The sequence below is a fragment of the Macaca mulatta genome, chromosome 6 (assembly GCF_049350105.2).
Source record: "Macaca mulatta isolate MMU2019108-1 chromosome 6, T2T-MMU8v2.0, whole genome shotgun sequence".
In the NCBI taxonomy this organism is placed as follows: Eukaryota; Metazoa; Chordata; class Mammalia; order Primates; family Cercopithecidae; genus Macaca; species Macaca mulatta.
The window spans coordinates 2,593,862-2,610,291 of record NC_133411.1 but is presented as its reverse complement, the minus strand read 5'-3'; the positions used below and the strand labels follow the sequence as shown (position 1 = coordinate 2,610,291).

General features: G+C 57.8%; 1 protein-coding gene and 1 long non-coding RNA gene across 9 annotated transcripts in view; one reads left to right on the top strand and one right to left on the bottom strand.

Moving 5' to 3' along the window:
• LPCAT1 (lysophosphatidylcholine acyltransferase 1) overlaps nucleotides 1-16,430 on the top strand; it is a 61,812-nt gene that overhangs the window by 26,331 nt on the left and 19,051 nt on the right. For all 8 annotated transcript variants that reach the window (XR_013418253.1, XR_013418252.1, XM_001097638.5 and 5 more), the window contains exons 3-6: nucleotides 2,374-2,588; nucleotides 7,608-7,720; nucleotides 9,102-9,162; nucleotides 14,204-14,262. Coding sequence is in view for 6 of the 8 variants with exons in the window: in XM_001097638.5 (XP_001097638.2) it covers nucleotides 2,374-2,588; nucleotides 7,608-7,720; nucleotides 9,102-9,162; nucleotides 14,204-14,262 (448 nt within the window). In the remaining 2 variants the exon portion in view is untranslated. The remainder of the gene's footprint in view (nucleotides 1-2,373; nucleotides 2,589-7,607; nucleotides 7,721-9,101; nucleotides 9,163-14,203; nucleotides 14,263-16,430) is intronic.
• LOC144341376 (uncharacterized) lies at nucleotides 3,051-5,033 on the bottom strand. The gene is made up of 2 exons (XR_013418258.1): nucleotides 4,899-5,033; nucleotides 3,051-4,802 (listed from the first exon to the last, which is right to left on the bottom strand). It is a non-coding gene; the product is annotated as an uncharacterized LOC144341376 (long non-coding RNA).

Below are 16,430 nucleotides of genomic sequence, written 5' to 3'. Positions count from 1 at the left end.
CCGCTCCTGTGTATGCAGATAGATCCGTCTCCTGATTCACACTCGCCTGGGAACGGGCTGCCCAGGCACCTGAGCACCTTGGGCTTGAGCTGGCTGCCTTTGCCTTGGGGTGAGTGGGTCCTGGGTCCCCCACCCCACAGCGAGCGGAGCTTTTCTCTAAGGCCGTCATCTGCACCAGCAGGCCGGGTTTTCACACGTGGATGGTTTAGGTATGAAAGTCCTCCAAGATCTTTAGAGAGAAAGCAGAGGCTGTTTTTTCCCTTCCCCGACACCCAGTACATTTCCCCTGAGCACGGTCTGACCCTGCAATTCGATTTGGGGGCTGGCAGGTATGTTCCTCCAAGGGCTGCCCAGGTTTGGATCCCTTTTTCTCTGCTGTCCTCTCTCCTGCCCCTGACCCTGCCCGGAACCAGCTCCTGTGCCTGCCACAGCCTCCTCTGCAGCCTCACTTCTCCTTCTCCCGTTGCCTTGTTTCTTCCATCTTAGGCATCAATTGCTGTCTGTTGGCTTTTGTTTTTGTGCTTGTTTTTTTTTTTTTTTTTTTTTTTTTTTTTTTTTTTGTGGAAAATAACATGCGTACATAAGAGTACATCTTTATTTTTTAGTTTAGTTTAGTTTTCTTGAGATGGAGTCTCACTCTGTTGCCCAGGCTGGAGTGCAGTGGTGCAGTCTCGGCTCACTGCAACCTCCGCCCCTTGGGTTCAAGCAATTCTCCTGCCTCAGCCTCCTGAGTGGCTGGGATTACAGATGCCCACCACCATGCCCAGCTAATTTTTGTATTTTTAGTAGAGACAGGGTTTCACCATGTTGGCCAGGCTGGTCTTGAACTCCTGACCTGAGGTGATCCACCTATCTTGGCCTCCCAAAGTGCTGGGATTACAGGCGTGAGCCACCTTGCCTGGCCAGAAAAGTACATTTTTAAATGTTCAGCTGAACAGGTGGTGGAGAAGTGCAAGCCTGTGTAATCCCTCTCCTTTAGAAAAGCAGCATCCTGGGTTGGTCCCCAGCGTCTCCTTACGTAACTACACCATTGTTTATCATCTGCATACACAAAGGCCGTTCCAGGGTGGCCCCGCGAGAGGCTCTGTGCTCTCCTAGCAACCGCCTTGGCTCAGATCCATGGGGACCCCTGTCCTGGAAGTCTTCTGAGAGGATCCTCCATCCCAGGGGAATGTGAATCCAGTAAGGCTTCAGGCTCTTGCTTCTCTGTGCCGTGGTTTTACCCAGTGTGATCCCCCACTTAACCCAGTGGCCGAGTGAGACGTGGCTTTTCACGAGGGTGAACCATGTTCTCTGTGGACTAAGGTGTGCGTGGCCTGTGGCTTCTCACACACCATGGCTGTCTGCTGCCTGTCAATTCCCTGACGTGTGGAATAACAGCCTCATCTGTAACCTCATATGAAAGCAAATACACACATTTAAAAGGCTAAATTTGTATTTTTTTTTTTTTTGAGGACAGAGTCTCGCTCTGTCGCCCAGGCTGGAGTGCAGTGGCGCGATCTCAGCTCACTGCAAGCTCCGCCTCCCGGGTTTACGCCGTTCTCCTGCCTCAGCCTCCCGAGTAGCTGGGACTACAGGCGCCCGCCACCACGCCCGGCTAGTTTTTTGTATTTTTAGTAGAGACGGGGTTTCACCGTGTTAGCCAGGATGGTCTCGATCTTCTGATCTCTTGATCCTCCCGTCTCGGCCTCCCAAAGTGCTGGGATTACAGGCTTGAGCCACCGTACCCGGCCAATTTGTATCTATTTTAAAAAGAGATCGAGGATACACAAATTCAGTTAACCTAGGCTGATTTTTACTTTATTTTCCAAATTATTGGCCATCTAATTTCTTCCAGAAACAGCTCACTGTAATAACACAATGCCTGGTTGTGGGAACCCCGGGCTTCCTGTGGAGATGAGGTGGGGACATTCGCACGCAGGTCTCAGCTTCTGCTGTCAGCTCTGAGCCCCTCCATATTTCGATATGCATTTTAGGGGTTTTAATGTTTTTCCCATTTCAAAATGATGGGACGCTGGTAAATAAGTTGCTAACATGAAGGTCCGAGGTCTTCTGGCCTGGGGCTTGTGCTGTCTGTGTTCGGGAGTCTCATGCTGTTTTAGCACTGCCTGTCGCGTGGCCGTGACCGCCACACAGGGCCCCGACCTCCCTCACAGGAGCGAGCGCAGCCAGTGAGGGCACGGCGGAGGCCAGGAAGGCGCGGCGTCTTGTCTTCCCTCACGCAGATGTCCCAGGAGCGGCGACCGCACGAAGCCCGTGGCCTGGACTGCGCCGTGGAGGGCCCTCCCGTGGGACTGCCCCGTGCCTCACACAGCCTCCGAGACCGCGGACCCATGCCCGTGTGCCCGCGTGACGCAGCGCCCTCTTTTGCAGGGTCGTGGACTTCCTGCTGAAGGCCATCATGCGCACCATGTGGTTCGCCGGCGGCTTCCACCGGGTGGCCGTGAAGGGGCGGCAGGCGCTGCCCACCGAGGCGGCCATCCTCACGCTCGCGCCTCACTCATCCTACTTCGACGCCATCCCTGTGACCATGACGATGTCCTCCATCGTGATGAAGGCAGAGAGCAGAGATATCCCGATCTGGGGAAGTGAGTGGGACCCCCCTGCTGGGAGTGAGGGACCCCCCTGCTGGGAATGAGCGTTCCCCCCTCCACTGGGAATGAGAGAGCCCCCTGCCACTGAGAATAAGAGATTCCCCCCCTGCTGGGAGTGAGGGACCCCCCTGCTGGGAATGAGAGTTCCCCCCTCCACTGGGAATGAGAGAGCCCCCTGCCACTGAGAATAAGAGATTCCCCCCCTGCTGGGAGTGAGGGTCCCCCCTCTGTTGGGAATAGTGAGACCCCCTCTGCTGCTGGGAGCGAGGGACCCCCCTCTTCTGGGAATGATAGATCCCTCCCCTGCGAGGAACGAGGGACCCCACTTGCTGGAAATGAGTGAGAGCCCCCTGCCAGGAGTGAGGGACCACCCCACGCTGCTGGGAGTGATCGAGCCCCCACCGCCGGGCACGTTGGCCTTTCTCCCCATTTTCTGTGTTGTGGTTTCCTGTGTGATTTTCATTGTTGTAATTGTTATTTTTATTGGCACCTGAGTGCCTTCACCATCATAACAGGCTACAGTGCTTGCTCCAGGTCTGCTTGGCGAGGGTGGCTCTCCTTTATCAGATGGCAGCTCTGGAAGTCTTTGGGAGCAGGGCGGCAGTGCACCCGGGCTGTGCCGTGAACCCAGGGGCCTGAGCACCTGGTGCTGCCGTGACCCCTCACCAAAGCCGGGGGCTCACTGCAGCAGAGACCCACCCTCTCGTCATCTGGGGACCAGATGTTCAAAATCAAGGCGTCTCTGGGCCGAAGACCCTGTGGGGCCCCTTCCTGCCTCTTCCCACTCTGAGGGCTGCAGGCGATCCTGGGCTGTGGCTGCATCGCTCTGCCTCTGCCTCAGTGGTCGACTAGCCTGCCTCCTTCCGAGTGTCTCTCCTCCATGTGTCTCTTATAAGGACCAGTCATTGGATGATCCAGGATGCTCTTGTCTTGAGATCCTTAACGAGTTTCCTCTGTAAAAACCTTTTTCCAAATAAGGTTCCATTCACAGGTTCCAGGGTCAGCATGTGGACCCATCTTTGGGGGCCGCATCCCATGGACTCACGGCTCTGGGAGGACTGTAGGGAGCCCTGGAGCCCTGCGTGGCCCCTCACCCAGCTGTGTGCAGCCCTGACAGCCAGAGCTCTGTCCTCGGTGCTCTTCAGGGCGGCTGGGCCTGTTCTGTCCTCGTGCTTCCTTCACAGGTGCCATCAGCACAGCACAGCAGGTTCTGGGGCACAGCGGTCCTGGGTTGGCAGTGGGCGGTGCTGCGGGCAGGAGCCGCAGGGAGGAGGGGCGTCGTCTGTGGCCGGGGCCCTCACCTGGGCGCTCCTGCCGGCTGTTTCCACGCAGCACCTAACGTGAGCATTCATGTGACAGTTTTCTAGAGAATATCTGGGGGGGACACATTCTGTGGTGCTGACCACTGAGGGTGGCGGCCACAGCTGGGATAGGAAGGCTGGAAGTGGGGTGAGGAAGCCCCGGCACGGCCGGTGGGAGATTGGGCCTGCAGCAGCCAGAGGGTGTCCAGACTGTGCCTGCAGCTGGGCAGTTGTGGGTGGCCTGAGTCTGCCTGGGACAGGCCTGGAAATCAGGGATGGTCCTTCGTGGGACTGGAGGTTCTAGGGCTGGCTGCACTCAGCTGGCTGGGGAAGCCTGGAGGAGGCTGGACAGGCCGGCAGTGGAGGGAGATTGGACTGCAGGCACCATCCGAGTGATGGCCTTGGCTCTCACATGCACCCTGCTCTGCAAGCTCCACTGGCCCGTGGGGCAGCCCCAGCTCCAGTCAGCACCGTTTGCATCCTGTGGTTCCGGCACACACAGGAAACCACATTTGTGCCCCCACCGAAAGGCCCGTGGTCCTTCGTCATCCGCTCAGGGAGGGGGATTGTGGAGCTGTGTGCCCAGGGACCCTCGCAGCTGCAGGGGTCCTTGGGGAGGGGGCTGCCCACCCAGAGTGAACCTGAGCATTGGCCGGGCTCTCCCCGTGCCGTTGGTGCTTCCCTGTGGAGATCACCAGCGTGAAGGAGTGTTTGGTACGGTGATGCTGGACGTTGTAGTCCCATCTTTCTAGAGGCCCGGAGTCCACCTCTTCAGGACCAACCCAGGTGGCCCAGCACTGCCCTTCATCTCGGCGCAGCAGGAAGAATGGCCGCGGCCGTGCTGCTGTGTGCGGGGCCCTCGTGGAGCCCTGTGTGCTTCTCGTCATTTCAGAGATAATCCCCGGACCTGCGAGGGAAAGGACAGTGACAAACAGGCTTGTCAGAAATTTTTGTTAGGATTCAAACTTAGCAGGAACCACATTTTGCTCCCTGCTGTCCTGACCTGAAAGGGCCATCATCCTGGGGCGTGGCTGATGACTCCTCTACTGGGCCCCTGGAGCACCCTCTGATTCGGGAGCTCAGAACCATCTCCCCAGGCTCCAGCTCAGAACCATCTCCCCAGGCTGCAGCTCAGAGATGTCTCCCCAGGTCCCAGCTCAGAGACGTCTCCCCAGGTCCCAGCTCAGAGACGTCTCCCCAGGTCCCAGCTCAGAGACGTCTCCCCGGTCCCGGCTCGTGGTGACTTCTGGTTCCTCTCGTGGACCCTGTGACAGCTCACAACTTTGTTGAAGACATGAGTGTTGAAAATGTTCAAAATATTTTCTTTCCTTTTTTTTTTTTTTGAGACGGAGTCTCGCTCTGTCGCCCAGGCTGGAGTGCAGTGGCCGGATCTCAGCTCACTGCAAGCTCCGCCTCCCGGGTTCGCGCCATTCTCCTGGCTCAGCCTCCCGAGTAGCTGGGATTACAGGCGCCGCCACCTCGCCTGGCTAGATTTTTGTATTTTTTAGTAGAGACGGGGTTTCACCGTGTTAGCCAGGATGGTCTCGATCTCCTGACCTAGTGATCCTCCCGTCTCGGCCTCCCAAAGTGCTGGGATTACAGGCTTGAGCCACCGCGCCCGGCCAATATTTTCATTTTTAGATGTATCAATACCAATTAGAGTGATCAACCAAGTGGATTTTTTTCATTTTCACGTTGTTAGTTTCCTTTCAGTGACCTTCATATCTGTACCATCTATTTACAAACCTTGTCAAGGAAAGTTTGAGGCTCAAATGCCCAAAAGACAGCAGAACGCTGTCACCTTCTTGCTGGCAAAGTGCGCCAGTCCCAGTGTGGTGTGCACACGGCGTGGTGACGCCCTTCGCTCCTCAGGGCTCCCGGGGAGGGGCTGCATCTCCTTGCTGTCCTCACCGCCCAGTTCTCGGAGCTCGAGTGTGAAACGCACCCCGGGCAACCCACCCAAAGATGCAGGCCCAAGACTTCGCTGGGATGCAGAGTCCTCACCCTGCGTCCCCCACATTTACCCCGGACCCCACAGGAGCGTGAAATGCCCCCATGCCACTGTTCTTTTCTTCGCCGTTATAGACAACTTCTGAAATCTTGACTCTGTTCATGAAACAAACCAGCTGACAAGATGGCGAAGGTGGCAGGGTGGCATCTCCAGACCCCGTGTGCCCTCGGGATGACCATGGGACGCTTTGGCCAAAACAGTGGGCACCGAAAGACCACGCAGTCTGGGCCATTTCTTTCACGCGTGCACCATCCTGTGAGACAACTCTGTCATTCTTCCCTTCTGATTTCGTCCTTTTTGGCAGAGTTGGGAATAACCAATGAGTAAAGATGAAATAGTCCTGGAATCGTGAAAAAGCAAAATGATTCAAGACATAGGAAAGACCACAGAGACCCTCGTGTGTGTTTGATTTTACAGGAGGTTCCCACAGACCCAACAGGCAGCCACAGGACAGAAGGAATTTTCTTTTTTTGGCTTCAATTTTCTCATTGTTCTTGGAGGAAAGAACCTCCAAGAAAGAATGAAAGTCATGAAATGCTACTCCTTACAAGTAATAAAAACACGAAGAAAAGAAGCTGAACTGGAAACTGAACTGGGGTGGGGAGGTGGAGCTGACCTGCAGCAGCCTGGGAGCCCATGGTGGGGTCGGAGACACGCTCAGTTGGCCTGGGGGGCGCTGTGGGTGGATCCTGCTCACCGTCCTCAAAAAGGAAGCTCCACTCGGGTAGTTTCGTTTTAAAGTCTTCAGAGTTTGCTCTTCTGAGAATTGCGTTTCCACGTTCAAATCCTTTTGCAGAAAGACAGGTGCCGTGGCCGTGTTGCCCTGGTTGAGCACCAGCCTTCATGGCAGGGTGTCCCTTGTACCCCAACCCTGCACCTTCCAGGAGGCCGTGGGGTGCCGTGGTTAGAACTGGGGCTGCGCTACAAAGCACCACAAAACTGGTGGCTTAGAGCAACAGGAATGTATTCTCCCGCGTCTGGAAGCAGAAGCACCAGAACAAAGTGCTGGCAGCACTGGGCTCTTCTGAAAGCTCCCTCAGCCCTCCTGGCTCCTGGCGGGAAGATGCTGGCTGTGGCCGCATCCTCCCATCGCCTCCTTCATCACTGGCCTTCTCTCCCTTTCTTCGTCTCCTCTTCCCACAGGGACCCTCATCTGGGACTTTTAGCTTGATCGTCTGCTTTGTCTCCTCCTCCCATAGGGACTCTCATCCGGGACCTTAAGCATCTGCTGCCACCTGTTTCCAAATGAGGTCCCATTCCCGGTACCAGGAGCGAGGACTTCAGCTTGTCTTTTAGGGGATGCAGTTCAAGCCACACGGGGTGGGCGGGGCCCAATCCACGCGACCCGGCACCTTCCACCCTGTCCTCTGTGAAGACCAGGACTAAAGACTTTCTGCTTCCTGGCGGTTGTCTTTCATTGACTTCCGTTCTGTGCTCCGTGTCCTCAGTGGGTGCCGTGGACTTGGTGTTTGTTACTTGTGGCACTGAGGACACAGGGCTTCCTGCTGTCACAGATGTGGGAAGGCCAGGTGCTGTTCCCGTTCCCTCAGTCAGGGACTCACAGCCCACCCGTGGCACAGCCCCTGGGGCATCTGGAGACTCCTGCCCCACTGGGCACCGTGCAGCAGCCCCCTCATTGCCCAGCCCTGCCTGGCAGGAGCCATGCATTCCACGTGATCCGTCTCCCCTCCTCTCTTCCAGCTCTGATCCGGTATATACGGCCTGTGTTCGTGTCCCGGTCAGACCAAGATTCTCGCAGGAAAACAGTAGAAGAAATCAAGAGACGGGCGCAGTCAAACGGAAAGTGGCCGCAGGTAACGCACGCAGCCCCGAATGTGTTTCAGTGGTTTTATTCTGAAAGATGCGAACTTCGAGAGTAGGGAGGAAGAAACCGGGGCCCTTCCTCTGGGGCTGGATTCCGAATCTCTTCTCCTAGTGAGTACGTGAACTCAGGAGAGTGCTGCCAGGCACATTTGGTTTTGGCATCCAAAATTTAAAGTTAAAGTAAGGAAAAACAATTCTCAGACGCATCTCAGCTTCCTGAGTCATCTTTTTTGAACTAAGTTCTGACTCAGAGCATTGCTCATCCACCCTCCTGTTGCAGTCTGATTTTGGAGTTGATGTGTCAGCCTGCTGTGTGTTGGGTGGTTCCAGAAGTCCCGGAGTAAACTTCCTGGTCTGTGTGCTGGTTCCCAGGCATCATTCAGAAACCCTGACCCCAGCTGTAGGGGCAGCTCGGCCAACATGAGCTTGGACGCTCTTTTCCTTCCGACTGAGCCAGCATTAGAAGCTGGACACTCACAGAACTGTCTGGGATCTGATTGCTCAGGAAGCTTTGCAGGGTCTGGCTGGAGCTAGCCCCTTAGAGGGTTGTGACTTCCAGGGTGCCCCAGCTCTGCCCCCACAAGCACAGGCAGCCTCCTCCCCCACCCAGTTGGCCTGCCTGGCCCTGGGCTTGCCAGGGTGAGCCCACGCCGGCCCACCTGAGGTCTGGGTGGACCTACGCCGGCCCGCCTGAGGTCTGGGTGGACCTATGCCGGCCTACCTGAGGTCTGGGTGGACCTATGCCGGCCCGCCTGAGGTCTGTCTTCCTCGCGGGGCCCGGAACTGAAAGCAGCCTGCAGGGCTGGGAGTTTGAGTGCAGTTTCTGCTTCTGCAGGCCGGTGTGAATGGGAGGAACCGAAACCCCAGTGTGGAGGGTGCTGCCTGACTGGGGCTCAGCTCCCCTGCTCATCCAGCCCATTGCTGGGGTCCCAGCCCTCCTTCGGCTCCATCAGACAGGCACTGCCATGCGTGGGTCTTTGCTCTCCTCTCCGCCTTCGTCCTGAGGAGAATGAGTGCTGCCCCCAGGGGGTGTTTATGTTGTGCCAACCGTGGGTTCTATTTAGTTGCACCTGGTTCTCATAGCGTCTGAGAGGTGGGCGCCGCGATGACCCGGCTTTCCAGGAGCTGTAGTTGAAGAAGACAGATGCCGTTTGTGCGTGGACGCTGCTGCCACAGTTTCAGAAAACCAGCAGAGCGGAAGTCAGTGTGTGCTTCCAGAATGCTTTTTAATAATTTAGATACTGAATCTGATTCCAGTGTCTAACTTATGTCAGTAGCAAAGAAAATATATTGCGAAGATTGGCGTCTGTAAGCTCTGAATTATAATTATGTACAGTTTAATGCTGATCTTTTTCTTCCTCCCACTTCCAGATAATGATTTTTCCAGAAGGAACTTGTACGAACAGGACCTGCCTAATTACCTTCAAACCTGGTATGTAGTTTTCTTAATTGTTTATTGTTCTTCTAGAGAAAAGGAAAATGTTAAAGTAATGTTTCTGAAGAATGTGCTGTGCCCATAAGAACAGTTTCTGCTTTTATCCTGTATGCTGGGGTTCTTAGAGGTATTCCTAAGAAAAGTCACAAAATAACTTGGAGAATTTGAGTCACGGATTATCGTGTTTACAGGAAGATGGAGAAGTTATGGTTTCAGGTCGTTTCCAGTGAGGTGGAGACAGAGGTTTGCCTCTGTTTTGAGATCCAGGCTAGGGGAGTCCTGGGTCCACAAGGGGCCTCCTTGCCTTTGAATGGTTCAGGGTGCCCTTCTTGGCCTGCAGTTCACCCCCAACACCCGCTTGGGAATCCCAGGTGCAGATCCCTGTGAGCCATCCTCAGATGCCCAGGGCCTCAGGTCCCCAGGTCCCCAGTTAGACAGTTCTTTCTCCCTGGGAAGCGGGGACTCAAATGCATGTGAACTTGGGTCTCTCTCACAGCAGTTGCCTGAGTCTAGTGTTGTGTCTGCACCCATGACGTGGGAAGTGTTGCTGTGAGCAGGCATTGGGTCTCTCCCGCAGCGGTCACCCGGGTCTAGTGTTGTGTCTGCACCCGTGACGTGGGAAGTGTTGCCGTGAGCAGGCGTTGGGTCTCTCCTGCGGTGGTCACCCGGGTCTAGTGTTGTGTCTGCACCCGTGACGTGGGAAGTGTTGCCGTGAGCAGGCGTTGGGTCTCTCCCATGGTGGTCACCCGGGTCTAGTGTTGTGTCAGCACCCATGACGTGGGAAGTGTTGCCGTGAGCAGGCGTTGGGTCTCTCCCGCGGTGGTCACCCGGGTCTAGTGTTGTGTCTGCACCCGTGACGTGGGAAGTGTTGCCGTGAGCAGGCACTGGGTCTCTCCCGCGGTGGTCACCCGGGTCTAGTGTTGTGTCTGCACCCGTGATGTGGGAAGCGTGGCAGTGAGCAGGCAGCAGAGTCCACTGTTCTTTCTGCGCTGAGTCTGTTTGGAATTCTGCATACCCTTGGGCATGTCAGAGGGTCCACCCGGATCCTGTCGTCTCCCTTGGGCTACTTTAGAAAGTCGTGGCTCTCATCAACTGTGTCCACACTGGGGCACGCAGACCTGTTCTCCGGGGTTGGGTCAGAGCCACGTGGAAAAGCCAGCACCTCGCTCGGACTGGCACCGGCCGCCCTGCCTGTGGGGCCGCACAACCTGAGTGTCTGGGCTTTTATGGGAGCTGGGTCGAGGAAGTGTGCAGTCGCTTGCCTACGTGTGCCGCCGTGGTTTCCGGGCCTGTGGCCATCCTCCTCCTGCTCAGATGCGCGTGCTCTCACCCTCCACTCTCCTTGGTGCAGCAGGCAGATGGCAGGTTTTGTTGCTAGCAGAGCCTTCAGAGTGCAGCTCCATGGGAGGTACTGGGTCTTCCCGTTCCACTGTCTTCACCACGTGTGGTTCTGAGTCATTCTGATCAGAACCAGAGATGCAGAGGGTGGAGGCGGCACCCAGTGACCAAGAATCCACGTGCCCCCCCCACACTGGGCCCATGCCTGGGCATGGCCTGTGGGCAACCTTGATGAAGGCTGAAAGTGGGCTGTGTTTCCAAGGCTCCAGGGAGAAGACAGCTGGCAAGTACGTCAGGTCTTGTTCCTCGGCGGGTGTGGGGCCGGGGTCCGTGCCGGGCCCTGTCTTCAAGGGCAGGCGTTCCTCGGGAGTGGAGCCTCGTGCCTGCGGGGAGGCCCCTGGGGAGGGCCATCGCCTTGCCCTTTGGAGCTGGCAGCCCTCGTGTAGACGTGAGGAGGGCGTGTGAGCACCTCTCAGCACATATCACAAAACCGAGGGGTGTCACGGCGGTGCCCGGTGGGAGCTCACTGCGTGCAGTCCAGGAAGGGCGCTCACTGTGCCGCACGTGGGTTCCACAGCGTCTGGGGAGACAACACGGCAGCTTGATCCCATCCCCGTCTCCATTTCCAGTGGGTCCAGCTGTGAGTTCCGCATGTCACCCTCAGGCACAGGGTTCCGGCTGCCTCGAGTCACGTGTTCGGAATCTCGCAGGCCCTCGTGGGTCTTAGCTGGGTACTTTTTAGTGAGGTTTGGAGCCTCCTGTTTGGAGGTGAAATGGGTGTGTGGTGCGTGATCCTGACGCCTCATGGGGGAGCCCTCCAGAGCTGTGGGGTTCTCCTGCCTTGAGCCTGACGCCAGAGGCACCCACAACCTCCCTGGTGTCTTGGGCTCAAGCTGCCCCAGCTCCATGGTGGCCCGCCCACTCAGACCCCTCCCTCCACCTTCCATCAGATCGCCTGATGTTGGGGTCACGTTGCTGGGGTCACCGCTGTTTGGGCACCACTGCCAACTCCCCGCCTTCATCCCCGGAGACCTTCCTGCATCGGGCCCAGCCTCCAGCCTCAGGCTCCTGGAGCCTCTGCCAGGGTCCTCCTGGGCGTGGGGGCCTTCTTTCTCCTGAGCGTCTCCTGTCTGTGCTGCACTGTCCACCTGAGTCCCCCTGTTGCAGACCCAGGCCAGGGGTGCCAGGGAGTCCCTGGGCTTGGCCGCCTCTGAGGTGGGAGTGACAGAGCTCAGCAGAGCCCCGTGGGGTCTGCTGGATGTGGTGGGTTCCGGCAGGGCTGGGACCCTCAGGCTCTGCAGGGATCGAGTTGCACCTGAAACAGGCCCATGTGGGGCCTTCCTCTCCAGTGTCCACACTCACCCTCTTTGTCAGAGGGCACTAGAGCAGGATCGGCTGACTGGGTGCCTGGAGACCCCCTCCTGGAAGGTCCTGGGCCCACACCCTCCACATGCCCACACCCCACCTGCCTGCCAGCTCCGAGCTCTCAGAGCAGAACACAGACAGTGAGAAGGCCCTAGGATGCTGCGTGGGTCCAGCGATGGCACCGACTGCCTGAGGATGCAGAGGCTGGGCCTGCCGAATGTGGCTGCCGCAGCTTTCCCTCGGCCACAGTGGCCTCCCTGCACTGGCTGTGAGCAGACATGGCTGCGGTTCTCCCTGGGCCGCGGTGGCCTCCCTGCACGGGCTGTGCCCAAATGTGGACATGGCTCTCTCTGGGCCATGGTGGACTGTTTCTTCCTGTGGGGTGGGCTGTGGGGGATGGGCATTATGAGTAAGGGGTGATGGCCTTCTGGGGGCTTCAGGGGTCTCTGCTGAGCCATCTTCCAGCCTCATTGTTGCAACTAGTGAAGTTAGACCCATGCCCAGCACAAGGTATGTGTGAATATGGAGGTTTCTGCGCAGTTTAGAAGCCTGCGCCTCCTCCCCTCAGCTTTGTTCCTGCGTTCAGGAGCCCTGGGCTCTGACTCCCTCGTCTTGGTTTCTCCCAGCCTGACCCTTGTGCAGCCTGCCCTGGGTGCCTGGTGCTGGTGGGGTCTGGGTGCTGCTGACCCTCAGGGGCCCCTGGGAGACTAGGGAGGCCGGAGACCCCTGCAGACTTTCCCACCGGGATTTCCATGAAGTCACTGACCTTTCAGGCTCGTGGGGGGGTTTCTGCGCTCTTGGGGACTTTCCCAAGCGGTCCCCAGTGTGTTGAGGTGTTCTTTGATTCTTACTGAGTTTCTTCAGTGATGTCCCCTTGACATGTGGTTGAGACGGTCAGCTGAGCTGCAGCAGCAAAGCCATTATCACCCGCAGCAGCTCTCGCCACTCCATGTGTGCTCCTGGGCTCGGTCCTGGGCAGTGAGGACTGTTTTCTCCACACTGCATGTCTGAGGGGCTGGGGCTCGGCTGCCGGGCGTTGGAGCTGGGGCTTGAGCCTGGGTCTGTGCCAGCCCTGCCGTCCTCCGCCTCCCCTGACACAGCCAGCCGTCCACCTGGGTACACAGAAGTGCAGGGTGAACTGCGTGAGCTCATTCCCAGATGCTGCTGAGCCCACAGCAGGAAAGGGGCAACCCAGCACTGGACATGGGGGAGCTACGGCACACAGGCCAGGGACTTGGGGTGCTGGCTGGACACCAAGGCTGCAGGCGGATGTCCTGCATGAGACGAAAGCTGAGTGGGTTGGGCTGTCAGCTCGAAGTTTCAGCCCTGACACGGGCCTCTGGCCTCAGGCCACCGCGAAAGGAGAAATGGCCCTGGGGACAGATGCTCCTGGCAGCTCCAGGGGCCAACATGGGCTCCATTCTCCCAGAATCGTGCAGAATCCTGCAGCCAGGACCAACCCAAGATTCTTGACCACAGTGGCACTCGCTGGCAGCCTGGGAGGAACGTGCTGCCTGGGGATTGACCTGTGTGGCCTCAGGTTGTCAGGCAGCGGGGGAGCCCTTCTCAGACCGCCTGTCCTGTTCTAAAACTTGAGTACTTCTAATGCCTGAGTTTTCCAGTTAAAAACAAAATCTTTCGATAGACATTTAAATAGAATTTAAAATAGAAACAGAATCCACAGAGTCCATGGTGCCTTGCTCCAGCCTGCAAGGGCACAGCTTCAGCCAGTGAGAAGGCGGAGCGGCAGCTGGGTGCGGCCACAGTTCCACTGGGAACGGGAAGGTTCCTGAGTCTCCGTGGCCTGTGGCTCTAGCTGGGCCTCGCTGGGGCTCCTCCTAATTCCTTGGGAGCCCATCAGGTGGCAGCCGCTCAGAGACAGTGGCAGGTCCCAGGCAGGTCCTGCTGCAGCTGTGACCAAGTCCGCCTATCCTTCGAGCTGAGCCCCAGGGCAGGTGAGGGTGGTGGGTGGGGCCCCGAGGCAGATGTGTGTGCTTGGTGGGGGCAGACCCTGACCCCATCAGGTGGATGGGCATGGCCAGTGATGAGGACCCTCACTTCCCACCGACGCCTTCCAGCTGGTGCGAGATGTTGTAACAGAAAGTGTCCCTTGGCCGGGGAGCGCCCCTGGCCGAGGTTCCCGCCCATCCGTGCTGTGGCGCTGGGTGTTTACGGTCAGGACAGATGTTGAGATAGTCCAGGCATGGAGTGCCCTTGCTGACCAGGAAGGCCTAGACAGAAAAGCTCGTTTTTATCCCAAGAGCAGCATGAGAAACGCAGCAGATGCTGTCCTGCGTGGGCTTCCGTGGTCACACCACTGTTCCTTTCTCGGCAGGTGCATTCATCCCGGGAGCACCCGTCCAGCCTGTGGTTTTACGATATCCAAATAAACTGGTGAGTTGTGTTTTCCTGGGGTCGGCTTCCAGGGAATTCTCTGGGAATGGGAACTGCGAGCTGCTTCTGTGCACCTGTGTCTCCACCTCTCCACACCCTTTATCTGCGCCACGGCCCACGCTCGGCTGTGCTGAGTCCATCTGGCCTCAGCGCTGGAGAGGGCAGGACAGGCCTGGGCCCTGGGCTCGGTGCGCCGTGTTCCCGAGTGCGGCCTTTTCTACACACGTGTCCCTGATCAACCCCGTGATTCCACAGTGGTCCCCAGTATCCCAGAGCCCTGCTTCCATAGGTCCTGAAGCAGCTGCTCTTTCCTCTGTGTGGCCAAACCTGACATTTTGGAGAGGGAACCCCCCAACCCCGCGTCACCGGCCAGGGTCCCCGGCAGCTTTCAGTACCCGGGGAAGTTTAAAAATTAAACTTCATGCTCCAGGAAGTTTAAAAATTAAGAACGTTTAAGTTCTGGAAGGCAGAGGCTGCTGGAGAGAAAGGAGGTGACTGTCATTTCTGTGGTTTTAGTGCCCAGGTTTTGTTTGGTTTAAGAGAACAAAATTAAGAAGGCGTTTGGGGTCCAGAGCTCCTTGGGTGAAGGTGGTGGACCCCACCTTTGGGGAGAAAGCCTGGATGAGGCCTCAGAGCAGTTCCTCATGGGGACTTGCTGCCTCTGGAGGAGGCTCAGCCTGCTCTGGCTCTGCCCTGGTCCACCCCATCCCAGCCTGCCCTGGCTCTGCCCTGGCTCTGCCCTGGCTATGCCCCGGCCCCACCCCACCCCTGACCCAGGCCCTGCTCCATCCCCTGGCTCTGCCCTGGCTATGCCCCTGGCCTCAGCCCCACCCCCTGGCCCCGCCCCTGCCCATGTCCCGCCTCAGTCTCCACACCTGTAAGGTGGCTGCTGCACCTTCCTTTGGGAGCTCTTGGATGCTAAGAATACTTCCGGTTCCATCGGCCCCCCATTTAGGCGGCCTCGCCTCACAGGCTGCGGCTGAGCTCAGGGCATTCATTTGGTGCCAGCTGTGTTTCCCCTTCCACTGCAATCACTCCCGCACGTCCTTGCCCCTTCATGGGCTCCTGGAGCATAAAGACGGCCCAGGCGGACTCAAGGTTCCTACAGCCCACTGGTGCTGGGCTCACTGCAGGTTCCTGGTAGAGCATCCATCTGGGAGAGCGCCGAGGAGGGCCTGTCCCTCACAGGGAGCTTCCCGTCTATCGCAGTTCCTCTTTGTGATGGCAAAGGAAAGCACTGAAAGAAAGACCTCGCGGGTCAGGACACAGTGGGGCAGAAATACAGGTGACCTCTGGGTGCCGGGGTTCTGGCCCATCCGCCTCAGGGCCTGTCCCATCCGATGCCTGTGGGTTTCATGCTGCCCGGAGGGCTGATGGTCAGGTAATAAAATGGAGTCGGGGCAGGTAGTCACACGACTGAAAGGCCTCGTCCTTCTAACTGAGGCATGCGTTTGTCAGCCAGGCTCCTGGCCAAGGGCCCCTTCCTGCCTCTGCTGCAGAAACCATGCCCCAGTGCAACTCCTATGGGCAAAAAAATCAACCCAAGGACAACAGACTCTGATCTGTGCAGAACTCTGGATTTTCCACTTTTTAAGATTGTTTCATCAGTGTTTAAAGCAACACACTGTTGCTGGACGCACCAAGAAGCACCCAGCATGGCCGTCAGGGGAGCAGAAGGTCCACCCCAGGGTGACAGTGTCCGGGCCTCTGCCATCAGGGCCCCTGCTGTGTGGTCCCTGCCCGGCGGCGCTGAGGCTGAAGATGGGACTTCCAGAGCACCCGGGGTGGGGGGGCCCTGCACATGCATAGTGGCTGGGGGAATACCCAGGGCACTTGGAGAGAGCGGGGAGCGGGGGAGGGCTGGGGTCCTGGGCGCACACTGGAATCGGTGTCCCCAGGCCTATGAGGAAAGAGGAGAGCAAGCAGGGAGGGAGGACCCTTTTCCCAGATCCTAGGGCCTCTGGGAACCTGTAAGAGGGGGCTCTGAGTCCTCAGGGACTCTGGGGATCTTGGGGGAACTCTGGGGACCTGTAAGGAGGTCTCTGGGTGCACAGGCTCATCAGGGCCTCCTGGGTGCTGATGTCTGAGCTGACGTCAGGAGGGAGGGTAGAGGGAGCGGGGAAGTCCAAGAGAGACCCAGAGTTCTCTGGGTCCTTAGAGGCTCTGGG